Here is a 24,922-nt window from a genome sequence, read left to right on the forward strand (position 1 = left end):
GGAGATTTTACTTCACCATATCACTCTGACACCCATTGTTATGGTGCAGAGAATCAACAGTTACTGTATATAGCAATGACATTGCATATTCTTTGACTTGCAGACCTACATAAATCTGGATTTTCCCATCTCACTGCTGAGAGACTTTGAATCACTATGTTCAATGAATTTCCTTCTGTCTATGAGGTGATCATGCGGTTCAACTCATAGTTTACTCTAAGTAGAGGGAAACTATTAAACTATTCCACTGTGCCATTAGTCCACTGTAAGGCCTCAGTCAGGTTTGCGTGTGAAAGTGTTGGCGTACCGATGACACTGCAGAGCAGGCGCAGGCTGGTGGTGTCCCCCTCTCCAGAGTCCCGGGGGCTCTCTCTCCAGGAGGGGGGCAGGGGGATGCACAGGCCGATGGGCCGGTGGAACTTGCGTCGCCGTGGCTCCACAGTCACCACAGGGCTGAAGGTTGCCTGGTTACCCAGCAGCTTGGCAACCAGCTCGTCTGGGACTGGTTGGGCCTGAGGTTGGAGGGGAGAGGACGTGTGGAGGGAGAGACAACGATGTGGCGGAGGAGTGTGGAGAAGAAAGAGAGGAAGGCACAGAGAGAAAGAGGGAAAGAAATTGACACAAAGGTAGACAGACAGATAGCAATGTAGAGCGAAAGAGTACGAGAAAAGAAGACAGTGAGAGATAATAGGATGTATGTGATGATGTAACAGATGACAATGTACAGGTAAATAAATAAAATGGAAGAAATGAAGGTTGAAGAGAAAGAGAGAGAAGTCTATGGTCAACAAAATGCTATTTGAATCTACACCAAAACATACAAACAATTTGAAAAGACACATTGCGTTTCTTTTTTGTTGTCAGTGTTTATTGTAAAATGTGAAACAAATATTAACATTTAAAAATCTATATTCACAAAAAATCATAAACCTTTAGACATGAATGCAAACAGATTTGAAAGAAAAAGACGTTGTTTAACCCAGTCAGAGTATAGAATACATCTCACAATTCCAGTATTCATGCACAGATTCCCTCGTTCACTTGCTTCACTTGATGAATATTAAATGATATATGAAATAAAATAAATGGTCTCCCTCGCTACACATTCAAGTTAACTGTCTCACTTTGTACAGCCTTTGAGAAGGTTAGTGTATCTGCTAGAGTAAAACCATCACCGGGTTATTAGGCTATAAGGTTCTACATTCACAGCTCTACAGGCTGCAGGTAACACAGCGGATGCACCAAAGCAGCAGGGGAGATGGAAGGTCCATGGATGGTGGAATCAAATCAAATCAAACTTTATTTGTCACATGCGCCGAATACAACAAGTGTAGACCTTACCGTGAAATGCATCCTGTGCCATGTTCACTGTAACATATTTCTCTCTAAAAATGAGGCTACCATGTAGGCCAATATGGAGGTTTATCCATGGCAAGGGCTAAAACCCCTCAACACACAGGTATGAAACCAAATTCAAACCACTCTCCACTCTGATCATAGCAGGCATGCTGCTAAAGAACGCTCACTTTCAACAAAGTCCCTCTGCATTGTCTAACCATGACTATAGCTATAGAATGTAACCACAGTAGTGAATGATGCATTAAGGTTTAGGACACTGGCATGCTCATTTGCAAACATTGGTGACTCGAAACATTGGTGACTTTGAAAACAGCCTCATAAAGTTTGAAGGTTAAAATGTCCATAGTCAAGTGACTGTACTATGTGTATGTACATAGTACATCTCAGTGTTTGTGTTTAGGACACAGGAAAAAATCACAAATATGCAAATGTTCAACCTCTTGGCAAGGCAAAATAATTTTAAAGGTGCTGATCAAATTCAAACCAAATCCACATAGCATGCATATAGCATTCTTGGTGATACAGGCAGGCACTAACGATACTGTCTTCCTCCTCCTTCTTCCTCCTCATCCTCCCATCTCACCTGCAGGCCTAGACGGACTCGCTTGGTGACCGCTGTCTCAGGGAACGAAGCCTGGACCAACGGTACCAGTTTACTGGTCAGCTGACCCCCTTCTGGGCCAATCAGATCGCTCTCCTGCTGGACGCGTGACACCACAGCAAAGTAGAGGGGGAAGTCAGTGGAGATGATTCGTCGGATACGCTTCTTCCCAAGCTCCTCCTGGCTCTCCAGCTCTAAAGGAATAAACAGGCAGACCATAGCGGTCAATGAGAGTGGGTAGTACTCTTACAGTACTGATAAGAAAGCAATGGTGAACACCAAACAGCCTATTATCAGTGACTGTAATCAGGTCTGACTGAGTTAGTAGAACTTCTCATTTTACTACCTTCATCCATCCCATTGAGGATAGTCTCCAGCACATCGTCTCCATAGCGATTGCGGTGTTCCTTCCAGACAGAGCCGTTCTCACTCCTCAGCACCACCAGCTCCCGGTCCCCTCGACCCAGAGCAGCAAAGTGAGGGATCTCCACGATCACAGGCCTGAAAGACACAGAAAGTCACAGAGACAATAAGCTCATAATGTAATTAGTGGATACCCTCACCGAATGGTGAACACAATTTTAGAATTAGATTTTTTTTCCTGATCTCAAAATGTCCTCCCTTCAATACTCTACAGTGTAGGTTTAGTCCTCACCCTAAGAACTGCATGCTGGCTGGGCCCAGTGATATGATACGGCTGGCCAGGCCCTCTCCCTCCACCAGGGGGGGAGGAGTGGTGAGTTTCTGGGGCTTGACCAGACGACAGGTGATCCGTGTGGGGGCGGCACAGGTCCGTGGAGGGATGATGACACGCAGGCCGTTATGTCTGCTGCCTCGCATCGAGCCGCCCCGAGCATCCACCATGAAACTCACCAGGAACCTGACAAAAGACAAGCGTCCCCACATCATTAGACAGCCTACCAATGTTTCTATTTCCGCTCTTGGATAGGGTTGCAAAGGGAGGGTGTATTACTGGAAACTTTCTACATTTACCAGTAAATTACCAGAATTTTGGTAGATTTCAAGGATTTTATGTAATCTATCATAAGACATCTAGTGGCCCTTTTGGGTACTTCATATTATCGTAGGTGTCTGTAATTATCTCTGGTCCTCTGTGTGGCCTTATCACATGTAAAATATATTAAATAACTAAACAAGATGATAAAAAATACATAGTACCAGTCAAAAGTTTGGACACACCTACTCATTCAAGGGTTGTTCTTTATTTTTACTTTGTTCTACATTGTAAAATAATAGTGAAGACATCAAAACTATGAAATAACACATATGGAATCATGTAGTAACCAAAAAAGGGTTAAACAAATCAAAATATAGTTTAGATTTTAGATTCTTCAAAGTAGCCACCCTTTGCCTTGATGACACCTTTGCATACTCTTGGCATTCTCTCAACCAGCTTCAATGCTTTTCCAACAGTCTTGAAGGAGTTCCCACATATGCTGAGCACTTGTGGGCTGCTTTTCCTTAACTCTACGGTCCGACTCATCCCAAACCATCTCAATTGGGTTGAGGTCAGGTGATTGTGGAGGCCAGGCCATCTGATGCAGCACTCTATTACTCTCCTTCTTGGTCAAGTAGCCCTTACACAGCCTGGAGGTGTGTTGGATCATTATCCTGTTGAAAAACAAATGGTTTTGTTGGAACCAAAAATAAAACATTTGGACTCATCAGACCAAAGGACAGATTTCCACCCGTCTAATGTCCATTGCTCGTGTTTCTTGGCCCAAGCAAGTCTCTTATTCTTATTGGTGTCCTTTCGTAGTGGTTTCTTTGCAGCAATTCGACCATAAAGGCCTGATTCATGCAGTCTCCTCTGAACAGTTGATGTTGAGATGTGTCTGTTACTTGAACTCTGTGAAGCATTTATTTGGGCTGCAATTTCTGTGGTTGGTAACTGTAATGAACTCTGCAGCAGAGGTAACTCTGGGTCTTCCTTCCTGTGGCGGTCCTCATGAAAGCCAGTTTCATCATAGCGCTTGATGGTTTTTGCAACTGCACTTGAAGAAACTTTCAAAGTTCTTGACATTTTCAGGATTGATTGACCTTCATGACTTTAAGTAATGATGGACTGTCATTTCTCTTTACTTATTTGAGCTGTTCTTGCCATGATATGGACTTGGTATTTTACCAAATAGGGCTATCTTTTGTATACCACCCCTACCTTGTCACAACACGACTGATTGGCACAAACGCATTAAGATGGTAAGAAATTCCACAAATTAACTTTTAACAAGGCACACCTGTTAATTTAAATGCATTCCAGGTGACTACCTCATGAAGCTGGTTGAGAGAATGCCAAGCATGTGCAAAACTGTCATCAAGGGAAAGGGTGGCTACTTTGAAGAATCTCAAATATAAAATATATTTTGATTTGTTTAACATTTTTTTGGTTATTTCATGATTCCATATGTGTGATTTCATAGTTTTGATGTCTTCATTATTATTCTAAAATGTAGAAAATAGTCAAAATAAAGAACAACACTTGAATGAGTAGGTGTGTCCAAACTTTTGACTTGTAATGTATATACTGTTTATACAATGACAAACCTGTAAAACATTATCCTAAATATATACCATCAACTTAGTGAATACCATTGTTTAATATGGGGGTTAGTATGAAATATTGATTTCTATATATTTTTTTACACTTTTATTTATTTTACTTCGTCAATATGTATTTTTTGCAATGTTTTGGCGTCAAACTGGTGGCAGTTGTGAAAAAAGTCAATAGTTGAACGAGTCCTTTTCCTCCCCAAATTCGTGATATCCAATTGCGATCTTGTCCAAATGGGCTCGGGAGAGGTGAAGGTCGAGTCATGCGTCCTCCGAAACATGACTCGCCAAACCGCGCTTCTTAACACCCGCCCGCTTAACCTGGAACCCAGCTGCACCATTGTGCTGGAGCAAACACCATTCAACTGACGACCGAAGTCTAGACCACAATGAGACAAGTAAAGCCCCACCGGCCAAACCCCCCCCTAACGACGCTGGGCCAATTGTGCGCCGCCCTATGGGACTCCCAGTCACGCGGGTTGTGACAGCCTGGGATCGAATCCGGGTGTGTAGTGACGCCTCAATCACTGTGATGCACTCGGGAGGCCTGATTAGATACTTTTATCATTAAATAGGCTATTTCCTCTTGAACCATTTGGTCTATCTACTAGAAAATCATGGACAATATGGACACCGTTATAAAAAATTAAGGTCAAACTATGCTCTATAGATGGTCATACTAGCAACACGCTATCTGTTCTAAAGCAATTGCTTACTACGGTTATGGTTAGGGATAGGTTTAGAATAAGGGTCAGGGTAAGAGCAAAGGTCAGGGTAGGGTAAGGGTTAAGTTTAGGGTTAGGATAAGGTTTGGGATAGGGTGAGGTGAAATTACTAATAGTCTGTAGAGCATCTATAGATGGACTATCCAAATAAAGTGTTACCAAAGGATACCATATGAATACATTGTTTTACGTTATTCAAGTACACAAAAGTATGTGGACACCCCTTCAAAGTAGTAGATTTGGCTATTTAAGCCACACGAGTTCCTGACAGGTGTATAACATCGAGCACACAGTCATGCAATCTCCATAGACAAACATTGGCAGTAATATGGCCTTACTGAAGAGCTCAGTGACTTTCAACGTGGCACTGTCATAGAATGCCACCTTTCCAACAAGTCAGTTCTTCAAATGTATGCCCTGCTAAAACTGCCCCGGTCAACTGAAAGTGCTGTTGTTGTGAAGTGGAAACGTCTAGGAGCAACAACGGCTCAGCCGCAAAGCGGTAGGCCACACAAGCTCACAGAACTGCTGTAAAAATTGCGTGTAACAATTGTCTGTCCTCGGTTGCAACACTCACTACCAAGTTCCAAATTGCCTCTAGAAGTAACGCCATCACAATAACTGTTCGACGGGAGCTTCATGAAATGGGTTTCAAGCCTAAGATCATTGGACTCTGGAGCAGTGGAAACGCATTCTCTGGAACGATGAATCACGCTTCACCATCTGGCCGTCCGACGGATAAATCTGGGTTTGGCAGATACCAGGAGAACACTACCTGCCTGAATGCATAGTGCTAACTGTAAAGTTTTGTGGAGAAGGAATGGGGCTGTTTTTCATGGTTCAGGCTATGCTCCTTAGTTCCAGTGAAGGGAAATCTTAATGCTTATGCATACAATGACCTTCTAGATGATTCTGTGCTTACAACTTTGTGGCAACAGTTTGGGGAAGGTCCTTTCCTGTTTCAGCATGACAATGCCCCTGTGCCTAAATTTGAGGTCCATACAGAAATGATTTGTCGAGATCGGTGTGGTAGAACTTGGTTGGCCTGCACAGAGCCCTGACCTCAACCCCATTGAACACCTTTGGGATGAATTGGAATGCCGACTGCGAGCCAGGCCTAATTGCCCAACATCACTGCCCGCAGCAATGTTCCAACATCTCGTGGAAAGCCTTCCCAGAAGAGTGGAGGCTGTTATAGCAGCAAAGGGGGGGACCAACTCCATATTAATGCCCAATATTTTGGAATGAGATGTTCGACGAGCAGGTGTCCACATACTTTTGGTCATGTAGTTTATAAATTCCCAAAGTTACGATAGTTTGCCATAGATTTAATGTTAATTACCAAAATTACTGAAGATTCCGATAACTTTAGTAAATTACTCATAGCTTTTCAACCCTACTCTTGGATATTGTTTATGGACAACATAAGGCATTTGTCAGTGTAGGGCTACAGGCAGGGGAGGACGGACACACACATTGCTGTGTGTACTGACCCTGTGTGTATGGGGCTGGCCACAGGACTGACGTTGTCAGAGGTCTCTGTAGCTGGACTGCTGGGGATCAGGGAGTCGTCATCATAATCTTTTTGTAATGGCATTGGAGTGTGTACCTAAAAGACAGACAGGAGAATGGCTCATTGTAGCATTTTACATGTTTACTTTTCTACTCACTCTCCACAGGTTTAGATACACACATGTTCAGTAATGATATAGCAACTATAATGACACCCCCTCGTTAGGACAGAACATAACCCGTCTGTTGTGTACCTGCTCCATGTCATGCTCCTTCAGGATTACCGTCTCTGGGGATACACAAGGGATCCTGGGAATGGCAGGTGAGTAGTTACTATTGGAGAGAAGAGCAGAGCACAGTGAATAAAGGGAATATTCTTATTCCACTCCACACATCCCAATACTGCTCTAATCAAACCATTCCCTGTTCTTTACCATTGCGTACCCCCCATCAGCCCCCTCTAACCCCCTCCATCTACCCCATCCCCTACCCCAGCCAACCCTACACAGTGCCCAGCCCTCTCTCGTACTCCATAGATTTCTTGGGTGACAGGAAATCGTCATCATGGTCCTTCAAGTCATCCATCTTCATGTACCTGGCTCCTTCCGTCCCCAAAAGCTCCTCCCCTTCAGACAACAACAGCAGGGCCAGAGAGAGAGAGAGAACAGACAGTGGTCAGAGGAGTGACAGAGAGAGAGAGAGAGAGAACAGTGGTCAGAGGAGTGACAGAGCGAGAGAGAGAGAGAACAGTGGTCAGAGGAGTGACAGAGAGAGAGAGAACAGTGGTCAGATGAGTGACAGAGAGAGAGAGAGAGAACAGTGGTCAGAGGAGTGACAGAGAGAGAGAGAGAGAGAGAGAGAGAACAGTGGTCAGAGGAGTGACAGAGCGAGAGAGAGAACAGTGGTCAGAGGAGTGACAGAGCGAGAGAGAGAGAACAGTGGTCAGAGGAGTGACAGAGCGAGAGAGAGAACAGTGGTCAGAGGAGTGACAGAGAGAGAGAGAGAGAGAGAGAGAGAACAGTGGTCAGAGGAGTGACAGAGCGAGAGAGAGAACAGTGGTCAGAGGAGTGACAGAAAGAGAGAACAGTGGTCAGAGGAGTGACAGAGAGAGAGAGAGAACAGTGGTCAGAGGAGTGACAGAGAGAGAGAGAACAGTGGTCAGAGGAGTGACAGAGAGAGAGAGAACAGTGGTCAGAGGAGTGACAGAGAGAGAGAGAGAACAGTGGTCAGAGGAGTGACAGAGAAAGAGAGAACAGTGGTCAGAGGAGTGACAGAAAGAGAGAACAGTGGTCAGAGGAGTGACAGAGTGAGAGAGAGAACAGTGGTCAGAGGAGTGACAGAGAGAGAGAGAGAACAGTGGTCAGAGGAGTGACAGAGAGAGAGAGAGAACAGTGGTCAGAGGAGTGACAGAGAGAGAGAGAACAGTGGTCAGAGGAGTGACAGAGAGAGAGAGAACAGTGGTCAGAGGAGTGACAGAAAGAGAGAACAGTGGTCAGAGGAGTGACAGAGTGAGAGAGAGAACAGTGGTCAGAGGAGTGACAGAGTGAGAGAGATCAAAAAGAAATCTGCAGCATGTGAGTCAGGGTCAGAAAACATAGAATGAATGAGTATAGTAAATATAACCTAGGATTTATATCAGGGATGGGCAACTGGCGTCCCACGGCCCACTCCCCTTCCCCTTTTGTAGGCCTGTAGATCAATTTCCAAAAACGAAAATAAATAAAAACTTACAATTGAGAGTTAGGATAGTGGAATACACAAGGTGCAGTTTTGAAATATGGTTGTGCATCAGCAGTCACTGACAGTCACTCAATCAGCCCGTGTCAGCATTTTTCTTTTAGATTCGTATATGAGTATAGCCAGCAATCTAAACTTGTAGTAATCATGGTCGAATTACCAACCGGGGGGGGACCCCATTGATTTTGTTAGTCACTCTCACTCAAATCATATTAAAAACTGCAAACATTTCTCTCCACCCTATAGAAAATTAGTAGAATTGCATGAAATTTGTAATAAAATTGCTAAATATTCTCTCCGCCCCATGGCAAAATGTGTAAAATTGCAGCAAACTTGCTTTAAAAATACAACAAAAGGCTCTGACTGCCCCTCATGATGTTTTGTGGCCCCCACCCCATCAAAGTTGCCCATCCCTGGTTTATATAGTAGTTAGGTTGGTGAGTTGAAGGGTTAATGACTACACTTGTCACGCCCTGACCATAGAGAGCCTTTTATTCTCTATGTTGGTTAGGTCGGGGTGTGACTAGGGTGGGTAATCTAGGTTGTTCTATTTCTATGTTGACCTGGTATGGTTCCCAATCAGAGGCTGCTGTTTATCGTTGTCTCTGATTGGGGATCATATTTAGGTAGCCATTTCCCCACTGTGTTTTGTGGGATCTTGTTTTGTTTTTGTGTAGTTGCCTGTGAGCACTCCTGAACGTCACGTTTCGTTTGTTCTTTATTGTTTTGTTTGTGCTGAAGTTTCACTTTATAATAAAGATGTGGAACGCTACGTACGCTGCGCCTTGATCCAGCTCTTACGACGACCGTGACAACGCTCCACACACTGTGCACGTGTTAATGCTTGTCAATGGGAAAAGATTTAGTGAAGCCACGATCACAGAGACTCAAAGGCAGATGGAGCGAAAGGACATGGAGAAAGATAGAAAACAGATGGGGGTTCTTGCACTATGTTCAATATTCATGTAAAATGTGATCTGTTGAAATACTTTTCATCCATAAACTATTTCCAGTAGTTTAATATTTGGAGCACAGCATATAGTATTGGGTATTTACAGTAAAATATCCCAGACTTTCCTAACATCTGGACAGTTCCAATGGCCCAACACGAACTGAGTCTAAAACAGGACAATGTCACAACAGCCATGTCCATGTCCATTGGGACAGTCATGTCCACATCAACATGGACCCAAACTGGCTGGATTTAAAGGTTGAGTTTTTTTTCTCTCCCTCTGGGAGTCCCGGCTGAGGGACATTCTTGTATAAAAAAAAAACACAGAGTACATAAAAATACATACAGTATGTACTTCACAACACACAATAGACTGGCATGGCGGATACACAAAAGCACTCATGACTCAAAACCATCTATTTTCACTTTATTATGTTCTCTTATCTGTGTTCCTCTACCCATTTAAGTTTCTTCCAGGAAGTGGCAGGTTATAGTTACTTACCCCCTCAAATCCTGAGCTAACTGGAGAGAAGTCACCAGCGCCAAAAACAATTGTTCCGTTAATGCATGTGCTTGTGTCTGTATCAGCACGGGAGGTGTTAGGGTTGTTTTCAGAGTGTTTGAGTGGGTGCCTGGATGTGGTCCGGAGCCAAATCAATGGTGAGGGCGTATTAACCAGTGAGTCTGTATGTTTCCACAGGTTTAAAATGAGTCAACTCACCTCCTCTTCTGTGTTGCCACACCTTTAATGAGTGGGTATGTGTCAGATGTTGTAAAAATCAGAAGTGTAAAGTATGTGTATGTGAGAGGAATATGCCTTTATGTTCCATAATTTGAGTAAGTGATCTGTGTCTTTAAGACAGCAAATAAGCTACTTTCTAATTTTAGACCAACGGTGACAATCTGTCAGTTAAATTATCAGGGAGCTAAAAATATAAGGGTGTGACTTCCTCTGACATCATAGTCAAGGTGTTGTAACATTTACATTTTGACCTCTACTGGTTGATAAGACACCCGTGGGACTTTGAAGACTTTTGTGCAAAACTGTTTTTGTCGCACCATTACTTTGTTCTCATTGCCTCACAGTATATGGACACCACCGCAAACACACACAGCACACACACACACACACGTCTTTAAACACTACAGAAACAGACTATACAAATGACAGCGGATGTAGTGGGTCACAATGGAGGAACATTGATAAACACATCACAACAACAAGACAGCAACAGCCAGATAACACCATCAACACCGTGGAATGTTGATACAGTACAGTAACATCTTAATGTTGATACAGTACAGTAACATCTTAATGTTGATACAGTACAGTAACATCTTAATGTTGATACAGTACAGTAACATATTAATGTTGATACAGTACAGTAACATCTTAATGTTGATACAGTACAGTAACATCTTAATGTTGATACAGTACAGTAACATCTTGGATGTTGATACAGTACAGTAACATCTTGGATGTTGATACAGTACAGTAACATATTAATGTTGATACAGTACAGTAACATCTTAATGTTGATACAGTACAGTAACATATTAATGTTGATACAGTACAGTAACATCTTAATGTTAATTCAGTACAGTAACATCTTAATGTTGATACAGTACAGCAACATCTTAATGTTGATACAGTACAGTAACATATTAATGTTGATACAGTACAGTAACATCTTAATGTTGATACAGTACAGTAACACATTAATGTTGATTCAGTACAGTAACATCTTAATGTTGATACAGTACAGTAACATCTTAATGTTGATACAGTACAGTAACATCTTGGATGTTGATACAGTACAGTAACATCTTGGATGTTGATACAGTACAGTAACATCTTAATGTTGATACAGTACAGTAACATCTTAATGTTGATACAGTACAGTAACATATTAATGTTGATACAGTACAGTAACATCTTGGATGTTGATACAGTACAGTAACATCTTAATGTTGATACAGTACAGTAACATCTTGGATGTTGATACAGTACAGTAACATATTAATGTTGATACAGTACAGTAACATATTAATGTTGATTTAGTACAGTAACATATTGGATGTTGATTCAGTACAGTAACATCTTGGATGTTGATACAGTACAGTAACATCTTAATGTTGATACAGTACAGTAACATATTAATGTTGATTCAGTACAGTAACATCTTAATGTTGATACAGTACAGTAACATATTAATGTTGATACAGTACAGTAACATATTAATGTTGATTCAGTACAGTAACATCTTAATGTTGATACAGTACAGTAACATCTTAATGTTGATACAGTACAGTAACATATTAATGTTGATACAGTACAGTAACATCTTAATGTTGATACAGTACAGTAACATATTAATGTTGATTCAGTACAGTAACATCTTGGATGTTGATACAGTACAGTAACATCTTAATGTTGATACAGTACAGTAACATCTTGGATGTTGATACAGTACAGTAACATATTAATGTTGATACAGTACAGTAACATATTAATGTTGATTCAGTACAGTAACATCTTGGATGTTGATACAGTACAGTAACATCTTAATGTTGATACAGTACAGTAACATCTTAATGTTGATACAGTACAGTAACATCTTGGATGTTGATACAGTACAGTAACATCTTAATGTTGATACAGTACAGTAACATCTTGGATGTTGATACAGTACAGTAACATCTTAATGTTGATACAGTACAGTAACATCTTGGATGTTGATACAGTACAGTAACATCTTAATGTTGATACAGTACAGTAACATCTTAATGTTGATACAGTACAGTAACATCTTAATGTTGATACAGTACAGTAACATCTTGGATGTTGATACAGTACAGTAACATATTAATGTTGATACAGTACAGTAACATCTTAATGTTGATACAGTACAGTAACATCTTGGATGTTGATACAGTACAGTAACATCTTGGATGTTGATTCAGTACAGTAACATCTTGGATGTTGATACAGTACAGTAGCTTTCGCAAATTTTTTAACCAGATAATTAAATGTTCACCTAGATTAAAAAATCGTAGTGAATGGTTTGATACACTTAATGGGTTAGTGTACAACCTCCACTACAGGGCTTTTCTCGTACAGTACAGTAGGCTGTGCTGTTTCACCCAGTAGGCTGGTGAGGACAGCCACCCCCAGCCCCCAGCCCCCAGCCGCAGTGACATGGAGAGAGATAGAATACATCTGATCTTGGGTGTTAGTGACTGATAGTCAGGTCTATGTTATTGGAGGGATAAAGAAAGGTTATAGACATGGAGCCATGAAATGGATGCACCACAGTGGGCATCAGGAGAGAGAGAAAGTCACAAAAGGACCAGGCGGAAAAGAGGAGAAGCGGAGAGAAAGAGAGGTGGAGAGAAAGAGAGGCAGAGAGAGACGTCACAAGCTTGAAATGGAGCCACACTCTAAGATGACCTATGAGCACCGCACAGAGAAGAGAGAAGGAGACAGTCATACCTATAGTTAGCTGTGCAATTCCTAAAAAACAATCAAAAGAGGCATATTTTAGGAGGCTGTGCACAGTTACAAATCATTTATAATAAGTCTATTCAAAGTGTTCAGATTTTCTTTTTATAGAATGGACTGGCAACTAATTGTGCCATAAAATATAACGAGGTATTTGTATAGCTATAATCTCACTATTAATAAGAAATGAAAGTTCAATACATCTTCTATCTGGCCAAAAGGAGGAGAAAGTGTGTTCAGGACTGAATCTGTTTTCTTGTGTTCTGTCTGTAATGTATTGTTAAGTGTTGTGTACCTTCGTCCTCTGATACGTCCAATATCTCATCCACTGTTTCTGGGAAACTCATACGATGTTTCTCTGTGGTGGTCTGAGGGAGAGAATGGGAGAAGAGAGAGAAGAGAGACGGGTTAAAGACTGAATAAAGAGCAGCATAGAAGGATTACAAACTACTCAAAAATGTATACAATGTCTGCATCGGGAGGGATATAAAAAGCATTAGTGGAAGATATTTGACAACACCAAAAAGTACTTCTACACAGACTCAGATGATCAACAGTGGTACTTATTTACTTCTCACCATGGAAACCGTCTCCTCGGTAACCAGTTTGAGAACGTCGATTACAGAGATGTACCCCAACCGCTTGGCGATGGACAGGGCCGACGTACCGTTCTAACAGAGAGAGAGAGAGAGGAGATAGACTGAGAGAGAGTCGTTGAACAGATGATGGAGTGTTGGAGGAGGATGATGGATGAGGTGGAGGACTGAAAGGGAGTGAAAGGCAGTGGTGCGTACAGTAGCGACCTCGTTCGGCTGGGCTCCATGTTTGAGCAGTAAGGTGACGATGTCTGTGTGGCCCTGTTGGGCTGCCTGGTGCAGGGCAGTGTAACCAACCTGAGGGACAGAGACACAATCATTAACATACTGACCAGACACAATGAAAATAATCACATCACATAGCCAGTTCATATTACTGTGCTTTACGGTTAACAATGCATTTGGGGTAAGTGTAGTTCCATTGGCGTACAGAGGGAGGTGCTCACCTTAGTCTTGCTGTTGACATTGGCCTGCTGCTGCAGGAGGAACTTCACCATCTTTACATTGCCATAGTGACAGGCAACATGGAGAGGGGTGTATCCCATCTGAAACAGAGACATGATGTGGGACAGAAACACAGAGTAGGACCCCATCAGTATCAAATACAACCAGCACACACTAACAACTGGATAGCTAACTAAACATGAGGTCACATGATTACAAATTCAACACATACACACTACACAATATCTATAGTGTGTGTCCCCTTTACCCTACAAGCTCTGCGTTTGATACACTGAGTCTTCGGGTAATGTTGTCTAGTGAACCATGGAGGCCCCTGCCCTGAGGGTAGTTAGGTGATGTTTATTATTATTATTATTATTATTGATGTTGGTATCGTAACCCTGAGCCAGGAGAAGCAGTCAGTGGCTATTTATACCAAGGAGAGGAAAGGTCAGGTCTCAGACACTCTATCTGCCATGGAGCCCCCATCGTTCATCATGTAGCTCTGTTACTGGTACCATACTGACCTTGCATTAACATTCCCTGAATTTAAGATTAGCTTCAGATAACAAACTGTAACAGTGTGCATGTCATGATGAGGTAGGGGTGTGTACTTCATACCAACTCTCTACAACCGGGCACAAAGGAGGAGTTTTCATGTGTGATGGAATGCAATTATCTACTGCAATATCCTATCATCTACTGAGATGCTTTAACAATGAAAAGTGTTTACAGAGTCCTGATGTACAGTATATGTCGCTGGGAGCTATTGATCAACGATACTGTTGTATCCCTCGCCTTGTCCCAGAGGTCAACAGGAGTGTGGTCTTACCCGTGTGGCAGCATACACTGACGCCCCCTGCTTCGCCAGGATATCAGCGATGCCCACGTGGCCTTCCTGTGCCACCAGGTGGAGAGGAGTCAGTCCACTCTGAGGGGAGAGGAGCCAGGGGCAAAGATAAGGCATCTTGTTATAGCAGAACGAACAGCGCTCACCCAAATCATCCTAACTCCTTCCATGTATCAGTCCCTGAGGCCTCACCTTGTTCCCCAGGTTGACGTTGGCCTGTTTGGAGATGAGCAGGGCGACCATGTCAGGCCGGCCCTCCTGAGCGGCCAGGTGGAGGGGCGTGACCCCCTGGAGGGACTCGGCGTTGGCCGAGGCACCGTACTGCAGCAGGCTGCTAGCAACCTCCACCTGGTTCTGCTTCGATGCTATGTGAAGAGGGGTGTAGCCATTCTAAAACAGAGAACCAAAGGGGTATTAGCGTATAGTACAATTATATTTGTGTGAGTGTGTGTGTGTTTGTCTGGTCTCTCACCCTAGCTGCACTGTGTGGGGAGCCTCCCTTGCTGACCAGCAGGTTAACCACGTCCAGGTTGTCATGATGGACAGCCACATGGAGAGAAGTCAGACCATTCTGAAGGTAAAGGAGACACACACATATAATCCACCATAATTTTAATCTAGCATCCTTCAATCTCAAAATACCTTTTGGCCATTCCCTCCACACACCCCTGTTCTTCCCTCCTCCCTGTGTTCTACAACCCTTACCTTGCCAGCAGCGTTAGGGTTGCCCCCTCTCTCCAGCAGCAGCTCTGCCACGTCCACTTTGCCATATTTCGAAGCCACATGGAGAGGAGTGAAGCCTTTCTGCAGAGACATCCCAGATAGAGATATAGAGACATCGGGGAGAGCACACAGGCCCACATAGAGAAACACCCAGAGAGATTAGAGTGTGTGGGCATCGGACAACAGACTGTACCTTGGTCATCTTGGTCTGCTGGGCCTCCATGTCCAGTAAGATGCGTGTGGTCTGAGCGTGTCCCTCGCGGGCAGCGATGTGGAGGGGTGTGTGTCCGGACGTGGTGGTGGAGTTGGGGTTGGCCTTGTGCTCCAGCAGCAGCTTAACCAGCTCCTTGTGGCCCATCCGACACGCACAGTGGAGTGGTGTCTGGTCATCCTGGACAGGGTGGGGTGGAGGACAGGAGAGAGGGAGGAGAGGTACAGACATATGGTGTTGGGAGTCATGTGGGGAACGAGCAAGCGCACTGAATGTTGTTCTGATTGTGTGTGTGTGTGTGTGTGTGTGTGTGTGTGTGTAGTCATTACCTTGGCCTTGGCGTCTACTGGCGCTGCATTGGTCAGTAAGAACTCTGCCACCTCATAGTGTCCTGCTCTACATGCCATGTGGAGAGGAGTCTCCACTTTCTGCTCACACACAATCAGACAAACACAAATGTGAATAGTGTAAGTCCATAAGACAAAAGCATTGTGAAAAGGGGCCAGAGGAGCCAGTTCAGTCAGTGATGAGGTGGATGGATGGGGAGGGGACTCACCACATTGGAAGCACTGGGAGAAGCTCCCTTCTGTACCAGGATGGTGACTATTTTGCGGTGGCCCATGAACGAGGCCACATGTAAAGGGGTCAGGCCAGACTGGGGAGATAAAAAACAGACAATGAAACAATCATCCCTCTCTCCTTGGCAGAATCCTTCTCTTATCTTTCCCTAGCATACATTCCATCTCTTTCTCTCGCCCCAATCTCTCTCACCTCCGTCACAGCCTCTAGGGAAGCAGAGTGTTTCAGCAAGAGGTCCATCACACGCATGTGGTTCTTCTTACAGGCGATGTGAAGTGGAGTGAAACCATTCTGAGGACACAACAGCTGTGTCACTAAGGCACACCACCTCAACACAGCTGCACACTGAAGGTGTGTGTGTGTATGTATGTGTAATGAATACATAGTACTGTATATACAGTTGAAGTCGGAAGTTTACTTACACTTAGGTTGGAGTCATTAAAACTCGTTTTTTAACCACTCCACAAATTTCTTGTTAACAAAATATAGTTTTGGCAAGTTGGTTAGGACACTTTGTGCATGACACAAGTCATTTTTCCAACAATTGTTTACAGACAAATTATTTCACTTATAATTCACTGTATCACAATTCCAGTGGGTCAGAAGTTTACATTCACTAAGTTGACTGTGCCTTTAAACAGCTTGGAAAATTCCAGCCTAAGTGTATGTAAACTTCTGACTTCAACTGTATGTATGAGTGTAGTACTGACCAGTGCACGAGAGTTGGGTTTGGCTCCCTTGTCCAGCAGCACTTTGGCCATGCGGTGGTGCCCACAGTGGGCCGCAACATGCAGGGGGGTCAGGTGGTCCAGTGTGATGTCATCAATTGCAGCATTGTACTGCATTAGTTGCCTCACACAGTCCATGTGGTCCCCCTGTGCTGACATGTGGATGGGAGAAAGGCCGTTCTGTAGGAGAGTGGGGGGGAGAGAGAGAGAAGGAGAGAGGGATGATGCAATGCATTACTTATTATGTTGTGTGCATGCAGCATTTGAGCACAACTGTCCAGGGATCAGGACTTGGTGGGTTAGCGTTAGATGTACCTTGGTCTTGGCCTGGATGGGAGCCCCTTGGTCTAACAGGATCTCAATGATCCTCACGTGTCCATTCCTGGCTGCACAGTGCAGTGGAGTCAACTCATCCTGGAGCGAGAGAGCGAGAGAGGACAGTTAACCACTGGTCTAGGGCGATATAGTATCATTTGTGTAACAGGACAGGGCTTGACACTAGAGACTAGAGAGAGACATAGGGGATGCAGTACAGTACCTTGGTCTTGGCATCAATCTGTGCCCCTCGGTCCAGCAGGAGTCGTACCATGATCACATTCCCCCTCCTGGATGCGATGTGCAAAGGTGTGATGCCATTCTAGAGAGAATTACAGAGGAGAAAAGCAGTAAGACAAGAAAGAGACCCGTTGAGGGACTGGTAACAATACTATGTGTCAGTGATGCTAGGGCAGAGGGGAACAGACATACCTTAGGGGTGAAGTTGACATTGGCTCCTCTGTTGAGCAACAGTTGTGCGACGCTCAGGTTCTCGTAGTGTGCAGCGATATGAAGCGGTGTGAAGCCTGTCTGTAGGGACACAGGAGACCAGAGCTCTTATACTAAAGGCCTTGATGTGTTCTAATTTGACAAGTATCGTCTCCTCCACTCGCTCTGGGACACAGTAAACTATGTGAAGACAAACACACGGTGAGTACCTACCTTGCTCAGGACGTCTGCGTTGGGGTCGTTCTGTAGAAGCACAGCAGCTGTGCGCGTGTCGTCGTTCCGTGCTGCTATGTGCAGTGCGGGGAGGCGAACTTTGCCCTTGGTGCCGTAATTGATGAGCAGGGCCACAACGTTCTCATGTCCCTGCTGAAGAGCCACGGCGAGAGGGGTAAAGCCATCCTGACAGAGGAGAAAGGAGCGGAGACAGAGGCGAAGAAAGGTTTAGTGACCCAGAGAGACGGGGAAGGGAAGGACAGTGAGAGTCAAAAGGATTGATAAGCGATAGAGGGAATAGTACAGGAGGTGTGTTGTAAAGTTTGAAAATGAATAATTTCCTGCTTATACCTTCCTGATTCTGGGAATGTTCCAACTTGGATTCCTGAAAAACCTGGGAATTTGGTGAGTGTTTTATATTTTTGTGCAACTTTTTTTAAAACCCGTTTTTCTCCCCAATTGGTAGTTACAGTCTTGTCCCATCGCTGCAACTCCCCTACTGACTCGGAGAGGCGAAGGTCGAGAGCCATTCGTCCTCCAAAACACAGTACACTTCAGCTTGCAGGCGCCCGGCCCGCCACAAGGAGTCACTAGAAAACGATGGAACAAGGAAATCCTGGCCGGCCAAACCCTCCCCTAACCTTGAGCCAATTGTGCACCGCCTCATGGGTCTCCCGGTCACAGCCAGCTGTGACACAGCCTGGGATCTAACCTGGGGCTGTAGTGACGCCTCAAGCACTGTGATGTAGTACCTTAGACCCCTGCGCCACTCGGGAGGCCCTGCATTTTGCTGATTGGCTGTTACCTCAGTAGGAATGCTTTGATTGGCCCCGTTCTCCAAAAGGAACTTCACAACTTCTAGATGATTCTCTTGTGCGGCCATGTAGAGCGGAGTGAAGCCCTTCTGTTACAGACAGACACACACATGGACACATACACACAGGGAGGAGCACAACACAACAGCAACACACACACACACACACACACACACACACACACACACACATACACACACACACACAAATAAACACAGAGGAAGCACAAGCACACAGAAAGACAAGAAGGCAGACAGATATTAACAGAGTTGCATTTAGCTAATACACTCTTAGAAAAGAGGGTTCCAAAAGGGTTCTTCGGCTGTCTCCATAGGAGAACCCTTTTTGGTTCCAGGTAGAAATCTTTTGGGTTCTACCTGGAACCAAAAGGGTTCTACGTGGAACCAAAAACGGTTCTGCAAAGGGTTTTCCTATGGGGAACCCTTTTAGGTTAGAGAGAGAACCTTTTTTCTAAGAGTGTACGATGGCCTGACATCATGTTTCAATCGGGAGTTGGGCCAAATGCAGGAGTTTATGCACAACCAAAAATGTTAGTAGAGGTGCTGACTAACGGAATAGTAAACTGAAACTGTGTAAAAATAAAGAAAGTTGTGCACTATAAATGCTCCCAACAAATTCATGAGCATATATACAGTAGACTGTGCGACTTTCTTTCTTTATTTTTACTCAATCAGGGTTGGGGTCAATTCTGAATTGTATTGAAAATAGCTCTCTTTAATTAGGGATCCTAATGCCGAAGGTGCAGGAACCCTATTGCTTTTGTTAGTGTTCTTCTTTGTGCATTTTTCCTTTTGGTCAATATCTCAACAACACATGGGTAAAACGCTGTAGAATTTGGCAGGATGGTAGAACCCATCATGCGTACCTATGATGCACTCATTGGCCCCTAGGTAATGTAGCACTACAGTTAATTAAAAACCATGCACACATCCAAAACACATTCAAAACATTTGCCCAAACTATCAAATCCAACTCGTACAGGTGATTGACAACATGTCCCTGAAGATATGTACGTAGTTTAGTGTTGATATCTTAAAATAACATGGAAAACACAGGTCATATAACTTTGACCAAAAAGTGCTAATGTAATGCTAATGCTAAAATGATCTAACATTTCTTCTTCACATGAATCACAACTCAGATTCACTGAATATTTGATATGTAGAATCTCCAAACTAGTCCCTAGCTAAATTGCTAAGGAAAATGTGTTGTGGATAAAGATGGCCTTTACTGAGGCACTACTGTGCACTGAAGGCTATAACTATTGAACCGTAGGACTTAGGGGAATGGAATTTGGTAAACATGAAGTTGGAAGGGACAGTAGTCTATGGCAGTAACATGGTAGCATGTATTAGACATACCTCATCACATATTAGAGGTAGAATCGTGCAATTTGGAAAACGTGCAATTGGTAAACATGCTTAAAGGTATAGCCTTTGCCCATTTCATTGCCAGAGTGCCCGACGAGTGACCAAGAGCTGCTATTTCTATTACTCGGACCCTGTTAATGCTGCTCTCAATGCTGCTCACAGCAATACTTGAATTTGAATTGAATTGGGCACATCCCACAGGAAGCAAAAATTGCATTGAATTTGAAATAAATTAAGTACAATTAAAGGAAATTCAATGAAATTCAAATAGCTACAATTCACTATACAAATATTTATTTTGACATCATGTATGGTACAGTGCTATACTATGTATAACATAATGAAAAAATACATTTTTAAGTTTAAGTTTTAAATAATTACAGTGGTATGGAAATATTCTAAGATGATTTTGTAGGTTGTCTGTAATAATTAATAATTTACTTACATGTTATTAAATATCTGGGGGGAAAAATAAATGTCCCATTAGTTCAAACACTCCAGAATGGAAGGGAACTACCTAACATTTCATGACAAAAATACAAATCAAAATGCTGATGAAAAATGTCAGTTATAATCAAGCTTATGTTGAAATGGTATCTTTATTCTTTTTAGTAATAACTGGCAGATGTGGCAAAGGAATGAGACTTTCATGTTTCATGTCTCAGTTGAATTTCTTTGAATTAAATTATACTTCCTTTAATTCAAATTCAAATTTCAATTCGTGGGTTGAATCGAAATACATTCCGAAATTCAGACCCCAAACCCTGAGTTCCATGCAGTATAATGCAGCATAACTGTATTATAACTGTATCTAACTGTATGTGTATCCGTTGTGGCTGGTGGCTCTTCTGCAGGAGGTTCTGCCAGTGGGGTCGGGGTCTCTTCTGACACTGGTGGGGGTCTCACCTGGGACTGGGCATTGATGTTGGCCCCGTAATTTACCAGCTCTGCCACCACTTGCTCCTGCCCAGCCAGGGCAGCAATGTGCAGAGCTGTGTTGCCTTTCTGTGGAGGCACAGGACAAGAGAAGACATGAGACATAGTGTTTGTATGAAAGCATCTAAAGTAGTGTGGTACTTGTAAGTAGTAGTACGCTTTAATACCGTAAAACTTCAATTCATAGCCCATGCGTTTATTTGCTTAAATCACTGAACACAACAGGCTAGGTGTCTATTTCCTTAATGCACAAAGCTTTTGCTCATTTGCGAAGTTAATTGTTTTAATTCTAGAAATCTAATCAATTTCTTAATTTCCTGCAGTAATGTGTTATCATTTACACACTGTGTCACATTTCTTTTGTCTTAGTTTGCCTTTATTTAGGAAAAAATAACTTATTTGACATAATAATTATTCTCCTCTTTAATTGTGCATTTTCACCAGTTCTTACTTTCACCAGAGGTCGATTGGCAGATTTCTGGGGGTCTGTACTCCCGAAGTCGTTGACTTTTTTTGTGCCTGCCAGTTAGCTAGCAGTTCTCAGCTGTTAGCAGTCACTGGTTAGCAGTTTCTTACTGGCGATAAAAACGGATGATTGCCATCATTTTTTTACTGAATTGTAACAAATCAAACATTAAATCTTCTGAACAATTCATGGTAATTCATGGTAACCTCGTAAACAATTAATTTAGACCCAGCATTTATTTGAAACAGCCGTTGATTTGCTGACCTGTATGCCGTTGCCCAGCTATTTGAGACTCAGCGTTTAACTGAAGTTTTACGGTAAGTAGAATAATTTGAGTATGCAGTATATTGTACTTTGGTGGTGGCATAGGCTTTGTGGAGTACATGAGTGGTAATGTGGTATAGTGCAGGAGGTTGTGGGAGTACCTTAGTCTGGGTTTCCACATCAATGCCTCCATGTAGCAGCTCCAGCACCATTTTAACGTGGCCTTCTTTAGAGGCCAGATGCAACCCGTTGAGCCCATTCTGAGGGAGGAGAGAGAGAAGAGGAGACCTCACACTGTAGGGTCCCTAACACACACTGCACACACAGAACTAAAAAACACAGACCTTTGGGCCTCCATCACACACTCCGCTCTCACACACCATAATCACACCAACAAGTCAGAACCCAGACACTGAACGTAATCTCACACAGCACCCTGAGACACACCAAAGGATCAGATCCCCAGACAAGCACTGCTCTGCTTATTATACAGCTCTTCCTAGATGTATAAAATGCTAAAGTATGTAACTGAGTCCAACTGTACCGTATGGTCAAGACAAACAGCCTCTACACATACAGTATCTACTAGAGATTAACACTGGAATTATGATGATGATGATGGTGAGGAGGAGGACGAGGATGGGAGGGGGATGGCAGGCCGGTGGTCTCGGGGCTGGGAAGAATACGAGCTGTGTGAGATAGGTCTGACCTCACACAGCCTTCCTTCAGTGACACAGGACATGTGAGGTTGGACCTTTCCCACACCACTGATATTATTCCTCTGAGTGGAGAGACCACAGCACACCATCACTCTACTGCAGACTGGAGGGGCGGGGCGGGGGGGGGGTAGAAGCAGAGATGGGAAATGGAGCATGAGGGATAAAGAGAATGACAAAGGAGGGGGGGAATAAGTAGAGGGCGTAAGAGAGAAATAACTTGAGGGGTTATGAGGGTGTGAGGAGAGGAAGGGGGAGGGAGGGAGGGAGGGAGGGAGGGAGGGAGAGAGGGAGGGAGGGGAGGGAGGGAGGGAGGGAGGGAGGGGAGGGAGGGAGGGAGGGAGGAGGGAGGGAGGGGAGGGAGGGAGAGAGGGAGGGAGGGGAGGGAGGGAGGGAGAGAGGGAGGGTGTGTGAGGAGAGGAAGGGGGAGGGAGGGAGGGAGGGAGGGGAGGGAGGGAGAGAGGGGAGGGAGGGAGGGGAGGGAGGGAGGGGAGGGTGTGAGGAGAGGAAGGGGGAGGGAGGGAGGGAGGGAGGGAGGGGAGGGAGGGAGAGAGGGGAGGGAGGGAGGGTGTGAGGAGAGGAAGGGGGAGGGAGGGAGGGAGGGAGGGAGGGAGGGAGGGAGGGAGAGAGGGGAGGGAGGGAGGGAGGGAGGGAGAGAGAGAGGGAGGGAGGGGAGGGAGGGAGGGGAGGGAGGGGAGGGAGGGAGGGAGGGAGAGAGGCAGTGCAGCTGGGTGGTCGGTGAGCTAGCCCATGGCAGATGTATCTACTCAGACTGGGTACAAGAGACACGACTGCCACAGCCAAGCCTCCACCGAACCTCCATCAGGCTGACACCTTACTCTGCACAACAACAACACACTGGGAGACACACACACACAACACATTACCAATATCACATCCAATTTCACAACCACACTCAAAACACTTGAGACAATTCCAAAACACTAATACAGAGTTGGTTTGAAATGACACACATTGCATTATACATGATTTGAAGGAGAATGGCTGTCAATGGTAACCTGAGACTGCAGATAAAATGTACAAATGTAATTACATATGGCTGTAGGGTTTCTGTTTGTCCACAGGGTGTCTCTCTTCAGCAGCCTGAGGTCTCGTTACACCTACTTGTATGCATGTATTGAATCCTATGTTCGTTATGAGCGTTTAACCTGGGAATGTGTTTGATGCTAATCTTGATTGTAGCATTAGCACTGGCAGCATTATAGTACAGAGGTAGAGTGTTTAGCAAACCATGGCTAAGCTGGCCTAATGAGCTGGAGAATCGCACACACACACACACACACACACACACACACACACACACACACACACACTGCTGCCCTGTTTGTATGGCCTATAGGCAACCTCATCCCCCTCATGGCGTAGTTGTCTCTGGCCACCATGGGAGCAGCCATCAGGGTAAAGCAGGCAGCATGGAGGAGATGGGCCTGAGGAGTAACCCCTACCCTATTTAACACCTTCCCCCGAATCCCCCTATTCCGTACCTGTCACCTACTACAGAGAGACTGGCTACCTGGGCCTCAAAACACACACACACACACACACACACACACACACACACACACACACACACACACACACACAGTCTAGACATATCATACAAACACACACACATATTGCACACACTTAAATCTTACACAGTAATTCACATTCAAGACAAACAATGATATACAGTACATACAGTCAGGGACAATCCACACAGCAGGTATTGGAGCAGAACAGAACAGAACACACTGTACACTGAGTTGGACCCAGAGCCAAGACAGATATTCTGCTGGCTGATATCACATCAAACACATTCCAAGCCAAGAGAGAGACGATGGATGAGTCCAAAATGGAACCCTATTCTCTATGTACTGCTATAGGCCCTGGTCAAACGTAGTGCATTTTGAAGGGAATTATTACATTTACCTGACACTCTTATCCAGAGCGACTTACAGGAACAATTAGAGTTAAGCGCCTTGCTCAAGGGCACATCGGTAGATTTTTCACCTAGTTGGCTCAGGGACTCAAACCTTTCGCTTACTGGCCCAATGCTCTTAACCACTAGGCTACCTGCTGCCTCATAATGGTGCCATTCAGGATGCAGTCAATCACCTCAGTCCAACAGAGAGGATCATTACATCAGTGGTGTACCGCTTTTCATTTGAAACATCTATGGTATAGTTTCTCTAAAACTGACTGGCTAGCTAGCTAACAAACATACATTGCAGATCAATTCTTAAAATGTATTATTTTACACAAC

At 44.1% G+C, this 24,922-nt stretch overlaps 1 protein-coding gene across 21 annotated transcripts in view; it reads right to left on the bottom strand.

Annotated features, from left to right (window-relative positions):
* The window catches only part of LOC115164453 (ankyrin-1), a 183,850-nt gene that overhangs the window by 31,486 nt on the left and 127,442 nt on the right, over positions 1 to 24,922 (bottom strand). For 12 of the 21 annotated variants that reach the window (XM_029716949.1, XM_029716946.1, XM_029716942.1 and 9 more), the window contains 28 exons: positions 22,102 to 22,200; positions 21,091 to 21,279; positions 18,874 to 18,972; positions 18,069 to 18,254; positions 17,838 to 17,936; positions 17,629 to 17,727; positions 17,406 to 17,504; positions 17,073 to 17,270; positions 16,555 to 16,653; positions 16,340 to 16,438; positions 16,113 to 16,211; positions 15,766 to 15,963; positions 15,555 to 15,653; positions 15,322 to 15,420; positions 15,042 to 15,239; positions 14,832 to 14,930; positions 14,002 to 14,100; positions 13,754 to 13,852; positions 13,538 to 13,630; positions 13,255 to 13,327; positions 12,951 to 12,971; positions 7,298 to 7,394; positions 7,023 to 7,101; positions 6,750 to 6,865; positions 2,616 to 2,840; positions 2,307 to 2,461; positions 1,943 to 2,154; positions 308 to 512 (listed from right to left, as the gene is read on the bottom strand). In XM_029716949.1, the coding sequence (XP_029572809.1) occupies positions 308 to 512; positions 1,943 to 2,154; positions 2,307 to 2,461; positions 2,616 to 2,840; positions 6,750 to 6,865; positions 7,023 to 7,101; positions 7,298 to 7,394; positions 12,951 to 12,971; positions 13,255 to 13,327; positions 13,538 to 13,630; positions 13,754 to 13,852; positions 14,002 to 14,100; positions 14,832 to 14,930; positions 15,042 to 15,239; positions 15,322 to 15,420; positions 15,555 to 15,653; positions 15,766 to 15,963; positions 16,113 to 16,211; positions 16,340 to 16,438; positions 16,555 to 16,653; positions 17,073 to 17,270; positions 17,406 to 17,504; positions 17,629 to 17,727; positions 17,838 to 17,936; positions 18,069 to 18,254; positions 18,874 to 18,972; positions 21,091 to 21,279; positions 22,102 to 22,200 (3,532 nt within the window). Of the gene's footprint in view, positions 1 to 307; positions 513 to 1,942; positions 2,155 to 2,306; positions 2,462 to 2,615; positions 2,841 to 6,749; positions 6,866 to 7,022; positions 7,102 to 7,297; positions 7,395 to 12,950; positions 12,972 to 13,254; positions 13,328 to 13,537; positions 13,631 to 13,753; positions 13,853 to 14,001; positions 14,101 to 14,831; positions 14,931 to 15,041; positions 15,240 to 15,321; positions 15,421 to 15,554; positions 15,654 to 15,765; positions 15,964 to 16,112; positions 16,212 to 16,339; positions 16,439 to 16,554; positions 16,654 to 17,072; positions 17,271 to 17,405; positions 17,505 to 17,628; positions 17,728 to 17,837; positions 17,937 to 18,068; positions 18,255 to 18,873; positions 18,973 to 21,090; positions 21,280 to 21,661; positions 21,781 to 22,101; positions 22,201 to 24,922 lie in introns of those variants that run through there. The other 9 variants (XM_029716963.1, XM_029716945.1, XM_029716964.1 and 6 more) reach the window with 6 other exon arrangements.

The sequence above is a fragment of the Salmo trutta genome, chromosome 27 (assembly GCF_901001165.1).
Source record: "Salmo trutta chromosome 27, fSalTru1.1, whole genome shotgun sequence".
Classification (NCBI taxonomy): domain Eukaryota; kingdom Metazoa; phylum Chordata; class Actinopteri; order Salmoniformes; family Salmonidae; genus Salmo; species Salmo trutta.